This window comes from Glycine soja, chromosome 5, assembly GCF_004193775.1.
Source record: "Glycine soja cultivar W05 chromosome 5, ASM419377v2, whole genome shotgun sequence".
Lineage (NCBI taxonomy): Eukaryota > Viridiplantae > Streptophyta > Magnoliopsida > Fabales > Fabaceae > Glycine > Glycine soja.
The window spans coordinates 3811749-3818276 of record NC_041006.1 but is presented as its reverse complement, the minus strand read 5'-3'; the positions used below and the strand labels follow the sequence as shown (position 1 = coordinate 3818276).

The 6528-nt window shown below is 34.8% G+C and overlaps 2 protein-coding genes across 2 annotated transcripts; both read left to right on the top strand.

The window, feature by feature from the left end:
* The first annotated feature begins 210 nt into the window (after nt 1–210).
* On the top strand, nt 211–2770 carry LOC114412017 (protein MHF2 homolog). The gene is made up of 6 exons (XM_028375780.1): nt 211–462; nt 565–613; nt 700–740; nt 2059–2098; nt 2247–2300; nt 2405–2770. Exons 1-6 carry the CDS (start codon nt 439–441, stop codon nt 2506–2508), a joined length of 312 nt encoding a protein of 103 aa, XP_028231581.1. The 5' UTR covers nt 211–438; the 3' UTR covers nt 2509–2770.
* Nucleotides 2771–3464: 694 nt separating this feature from the next.
* LOC114412016 (protein-L-isoaspartate O-methyltransferase 1-like) lies at nt 3465–6031 on the top strand. Its single transcript, XM_028375779.1, has 4 exons — nt 3465–3694; nt 4171–4447; nt 4928–5092; nt 5556–6031. Exons 1-4 carry the CDS (start codon nt 3689–3691, stop codon nt 5801–5803), a joined length of 696 nt encoding a protein of 231 aa, XP_028231580.1. The 5' UTR covers nt 3465–3688; the 3' UTR covers nt 5804–6031.
* Nucleotides 6032–6528: the final 497 nt, after the last annotated feature.

Genomic DNA, 6528 nt, shown 5'->3' with positions numbered 1-6528 from the left:
CTCACACATTGAGTATTAGAAATAAATGAGACAAAAAATAGAATGAATATTATTGATCACACACTATCTCAATTACACTAATACAACAAATTAATTTTTATATGCAACACACACAACAACCCATATGCACATTGGTAATTAACTACCTCACAACAAATTGAAAGAATATAAACCAACTTCCCTACACTTTCTCTGCTATTTTTCTGACTTTCTCTCTGTTTCTCTTTTATTTTTTATTTTTTGTTGTTTCAGGAAAAATTCTCCAACTTCCCTACTATTATATATTTTATTTTGTAACATAACAGTTGGAGTAGCATTTTATTTCGCACCCAACTTCTCCTTTTATTATATTTCCCTCCAAACGAGTGTGACCGAACTGTGTGGTGGCGAAGGTTGTGGCGGTGATCGGCGACGAAGCACATAAAGTATTGCTGTATCATGGAAGAAGTCACCTTCGAGTGTGTACAGTCCTAAAACCCTTTCCTCCCTCTTTTCTCTTTACACCACAATTTTTATTTTCTAAATACCTACCTGACTACTTCTTCGTTCAAATTGGGTTCACAGGATCTGATTCATTCCATTTTGAAGCGCTTTTGGACACTGCAAGCCCTTGGTCTCACACTTTCCCTCTCTTGCCCTCCTAATTCTTCCTTCGCCTACCACTAACCTTTTTTTTTTTTTTTCCGTTCCCATTTTCAGAGCGCGAAAATGTTGAAGCTAACGACCCTCCGGACTCCGAGGTTCTTTGCAAATTCCTCTCATTTCATTTCTAACCCTTTTCTATTTTTCGTTGATTGAACTTTTATGTCTTTTGTCTGTGTTTGTTTCTTGACAATGATATAATTTCTGAATTCCAGTTGTTAAATTGTGGGAGTGTGGAACATTTGAATTGTTTTTGCGCTGTTATTTCCAACAATTACTTCACTTCACTTGTCACTGGTGCTTGTCAATCTTTGCAATTGGAACAGGATAAGGCAGAAAACAAAAAAGATATAGATCTGCTCATGAATTAGGATTCTTTTCTGCTTACAGCATTGGATTTAAATTTAATACCACGTTTCTCAAGCTTTTTTGGAAGTAGAAACCTTGCCATTTACATTTCTATCTATGTTTTTGTCCTTGTTCTTATTGGCACAAGTGTGAAGTGACATAAGGTCATTTTGTAGTTTGGTTAATCCCATGCTTATTGCCCTTATTAACATATGGTTCTGGCCTAGCATCAAATTGCTCCCCTGCTTGCATTTTTATAAATTTGTTTTTTCTTCATGAGTGATCCAATTATTAGCAATGCAAAATTGTGAACATTTCCTTCCTTCTATCTTATCGTATGCTGTGTTCATTTGTTGTTTTGTAAGTCTTGCTTGGGAGGTCTTTCAATTTCAATCACATTATGAGCTTCGAGGTCCTTACATATCATCTTTCAGTCTCACTCTATTCATTTGGTGCATAGGAATATGCATTTCACATAATCTTATTCAATTGTTACTTTTGGGTTTTGACCAAATCCTTGAAGAACCTTCAACTTGAAACTCTGAACATATAAATCTGAATGACCTCAAAAATTCCATGTAGACCATGTGCTATGTTATTAAGAAATTTTTGTGGTCTCAAAGCATTTAGAGTTAATTGTAGTACTTTTTTATTAATGCAAGGGAGCTTTGTGTTGGTTTTTGTAATAGATGAGAGATCTGTGTAGCAAACATGAAATACATGGAGTGCATAATTTTTTACAATATATGATATTCGTATATAATCCTTTGTTCTCCAAATGTTTGGTAAGGGAATTGGCCCTGATTGTTTCCCTTTCAATTTCTTATATTCAATATTTAAGTTTTGCTACATTTGTCAGTTTAAGATGGCTATCAATCTCTTTCAAGCAAATAACTTGTTTTTCGAAGTAAATTTTGTAATATATAACTGGGTGCCATCAATGGCAAAAGCATCTTAAGTACGACCTGCATCCTCTAATTTTTATCTATTCTCTTCAAATGCATAATATCTCATGCTTAATTGTTGCATTGTGTGCCAATAACCTGCGAGTGGGTTTTACTGCCACAGGTAGGAGTTGGAACATCCAAGAAGAATCGGTCAACTTCTGGTATTTATGCCATGTTTCCATTATTTCATTCTATTGATAAATTTCTTTTTTGATGGAGGTTAGGTGATCAAGTCATGCTATAGTTGTGTTGGAATTGCAAATTGAACATTTGCATGTTTTACTCATTTCTCCATCTTTTCTGATCCAGCTAATGCCAATGCTCTGAAGCTTACTTCTGAACTTCTCCGGATTTTTATCACAGGTTCATACATCTTAAAAGAGAAACACATTTGGGATTCTTTGGTCATGACTATAACTTTGCATATAATCTTTATAATCTCGACAACAACTTTTCTGTTGATGCAGAGGCTGTTCAACGTGCTGCTACTATTGCAGAAGCAGAGGGTGCTAGTCAAATAGAACCTACTCATTTGGAGATTATTCTCCCTCAGTTACTTTTAGATTTTTAAAGCATTTGAAATACTTAAATGTAGCTTCTACTTCTCCCTATCATCAATGTAGTAGAAAGGTCATTAAGATTTGTTGGTCCGAAGCTATACCATCGAAAGAGAAAAGGGCTGGGATGAAAACTGTGGAGTACCTTTACTCGTTTCTTTCTATTGCTTTCTAACTTGTACGGCTCGATTAATGAAGCTACAGCAGTTAAGAATTTAAGATTTTCTCATGCTCATCTATGACGATGATAATACTCAAATGATTTTTAGGATCAAATACCTGGTCACAGTGCAAGTTAGCGGTTCTATATTCAATTAGACATAAATAACTACAGTGTTCTTTATTTTTTTGGTTGTGGAGCAGGGAATTGACCATTATGTGATGAAGGAAACAATTATATATTCGTTCATTTACATTTTGAACCAACACCCATCATCAAGTCATCCACGATATTCTTGAGCACACTAAACCACAGTGTCTAGAAGAGAAGGACTTCTAGATTGCAAATATGGATTCAGCGTATATTAACAGTCACCGAGTCAGCCAGTAACAAAACAAGAACCCATAGTTTCTTACAGTTGATATATTACTGACTCAATTCATATATTAACTCAATTCTAGATTGCTGTAAATTACTAACTCCACCTCCTCCCCTCTATTCTGTGATGTAGAGATTACTAACTTATTATTTCCTGCATCCATTTAATCCCAATTAGCCCCATCTTATCTAAGGGTTAATATTTCTTATTTTAATAAAAAAAAAGACCAAAAAGCCATAGTATGAACTAAAAATTAATGTAAATAATTAAAGAAATAGTCCTATACTCGACGGACGAATAAAAAAAGAAATGAGAAATTATGACCAACAGAAATGTATTACAACAAAATGCACCTAAACACAAGAAGAGAAAGGTTGAGTGAGAAAGCCCAAAATCTCAATAAGCCCAGGGACCCGATTCAACGGGAAGCATACGTGCACGAGTGTAGAGCGAGCGTGTGAAGGAAGTGCGAAAAAGAAAGATGCCATGGTGCCAATTACACGATAGTGCAGCACTCACAACACCCAAAATTGCCTACGTTTAACACACAACAGCATCTTTACCTCTTCCATTTTATACACCAGTATCGCTCTGTATTTGTCTCATCCTCCTAACTGAACCCTAATTTCTTCTGGGAAACTCTATTTTCTCTAATATGGAGGTAACCCCTTTCTCTTTCTTCATTCTTTATCACTGCCACCGATCGCGATCTATAGTTGTTCACCGACGGAAACACCTCCCTTATCTCTTGCTCCCTCATTATTAAAATTTAGTAACTAAATAGATAGGGAAATTATGAACTTGTTTTCATCATTCAATTACATTACTTGAGGAGATGCACTTTTAGTGGTGTGTATACTTATTCTATTCTATTTGAGCCTTCTCATAAATGGTAGTAATTCTCTTCTAGGAATTTGAACATCGTCTTCTGTACTTGTAACTCACAGTGGGTATCGCACTCTCTTTATGCGTTGATCATAAAATTAGTCTTTGTTTCTCTATGCTTGCTTACCATAGTGGATGAAGTTTCGATAAAAGGAAGAATGGAACGTTACTTGCTTGTGTTTTCTTATATTGTCCTCTTGTTATCTCTAACAAGTCTAACTAAATACTATATTTTTTGCAAAAAAAATACAGCAATACTGGTCTGGGAGTGCCATCAATGAAAACAAAGGAATGGTAGATAATTTGCATCGTTATGGAGTAATCACATCTAGAAAGGTAGCTGAAGTAATGGAAACCATTGATAGAGCTTTGTTTGTACCCAGCGGCGGCGGACTCCAACCTTATGTGGACAGTCCTATGCCGATTGGCTACAATGCCACCATCTCTGCGCCGCATATGCATGCCACCTGCCTTCAGTTGCTTGAGAAGAATTTGCAACCTGGAATGCGTGTTCTTGACGTTGGCTCCGGTATAGTTCATGAACTATTTTCTATAATTATTGCCAGAGCCAATGAGCTATCTATAATTACTTTTTCTTTTCTAATTTATTCTAATGTATTAAAGAGAAACCCAAAAAGTTTATTAATTAGGAATGAATTTCATTCCACTACTATTGTGTTTGTTTACTTTGTTATTTACGAGTCATAGATATACTAAATAAAATGTTGATAGCAGCTGCAGTAATTAGGGTGTGCAGAAAAGAATGGATGGTTCATTTCCTTCCTCAATGGAGTTATAGAAGAATGACGTGAAGATTTATAATGTAAAACCTTGTCTGTGACAATTAGGTTTCTCCTGTAGATTTGCATAATCCCAATTCAACCCAGAAATGTTTTACGTTCCATGATGTGCTACTATATAGATTTAACTGGAGTGGAATTTCAATGCATTTTTTCTCTGAATTCTCTGCATTTGATGCACAATGTTCATACTTTGGACCCCTTTGCAGGAACGGGATACCTGACAGCATGCTTTGCCTTGATGGTTGGACCCCAAGGCCGTGCTATTGGCGTGGAACATATTCCTGAGTTGGTTTCTTTTTCAATCGAGAATATTCAAAAAAGTGCTGCAGCTCAACCATTGAAAGATGGTTCCCTTTCTGTGCATGCTGGTGGTATGTTTCTATGTTGATCTGAAACTTTTAAACTCTTTAAATTTTTTGCACAACAAAAATACAATTCCATTTGATATAATTGACTGTGACTGTTTAATCTATAGTCCATTTGTCGGATGAGTGTCAAAGGCTTAATGGGAGGTGAGGGATTGGATAATTTTAATTTTTACAGTCCTTCTGTTAAACAGAAAACCATAACTCAGATGGTCAGGATTTGAGATTTGTTTGAAGTGATTGAGTCAACTTAATCTGAAACTAGAGTTGATCCATAAGCATTTTATATGATGGCCATCCATGATTTTGTGGATTGTGAGTGTCCATATTCACTTTCTTGAACTCTTCCCTCTGCTCTGCTGTGATAACTGCATAGCTATATTAATGTTTCTTGAGAAGTAAAATAATTTGCTATGTCAAGTTGGTGGATCAAATATTTCAAATGTTTGAGTAATTGTTGTGTTGACAGATGGAAGGCAAGGTTGGCCTGAGTTTGCTCCTTATGATGCCATTCACGTTGGAGCAGCGGCACCCGAAATCCCCCAACCACTTATTGACCAGTTGAAGCCGGGTGGTAGGATGGTTATTCCTGTTGGAAACATATTTCAAGATTTAAAGGTCGTGGATAAGAACTCCGATGGTTCTATCAGTATCCGGACTGAGACTTCTGTTCGATATGTTCCTCTCACTAGCAAAGAAGCTCAACTGCGAGGTTAGTGAAGTGGATGACTGGGAAGGCTGTGGTTGTCTATACCACGTGCTGTAAGAATTTGTATAGTTCAAGTTGCTGTGCTTTTCTTACCCTAAAACAAATGATTCATGAATCATATTGATCATACAGATAAATACTAATAATTACACCATAAACATTGTCGTCCGCTGTATGAAATCTGAATCTATCATTTTATGTTGATGGATAATTTGAAATTTTTACTTCGATGATAATTTAGACAACTTTAAAAGGTTGGTTTGTGATTATTTTAAATAAACAATAGAGTTAAATAAGAAAATTAAAATTATGATTATTGGTTTAAATCTTTCATGAAAAAATATTTTTTACGGACTTTCTTAGGATAAAAGATAAAACAACGACAAGTTATAACTTTGAGTTAAGGGTGATCATTTAGGAAGATTGTTATTGGATTGAGATTATTATAAAAAATAATAGAGAAAATAGATTATGCATGAATGTAAAACAGTTTTAATGTCATATTAATCTAAAACAGTTTTACATTATTATCTAATTACAAATCATCATATGTAACTAGAGTGTTGATTTTCGTAATAATTATTTTTAATCTTATATTACAATGATTTTTTATTGGTCAGCTACATAAACAAATTTATTCTAAGGTACATTAATTGTTGAACTTTATTTTATATTTCGTAAAACCTAACATTGTCTAAAGTTCTCCTAATATTTTGTAACAATTTTCAATCCT

Excerpts from the sequence above, each read along its gene's own strand:
- LOC114412017 (XM_028375780.1), top strand. The coding sequence starts at position 439 with ATGGAAGAAGTCACCTTCGAGTGT. Across the intron at positions 741-2,058 it reads ACGACCCTCCGGACTCCGAG|GTAGGAGTTGGAACATCCAA; the intron begins GTTCTTTGCAAA and ends TTACTGCCACAG. Across the intron at positions 2,301-2,404 it reads TCTCCGGATTTTTATCACAG|AGGCTGTTCAACGTGCTGCT; the intron begins GTTCATACATCT and ends CTGTTGATGCAG.
- LOC114412016 (XM_028375779.1), top strand. Across the intron at positions 4,448-4,927 it reads TGTTCTTGACGTTGGCTCCG|GAACGGGATACCTGACAGCA; the intron begins GTATAGTTCATG and ends ACCCCTTTGCAG. Across the intron at positions 5,093-5,555 it reads CCTTTCTGTGCATGCTGGTG|ATGGAAGGCAAGGTTGGCCT; the intron begins GTATGTTTCTAT and ends TTGTGTTGACAG.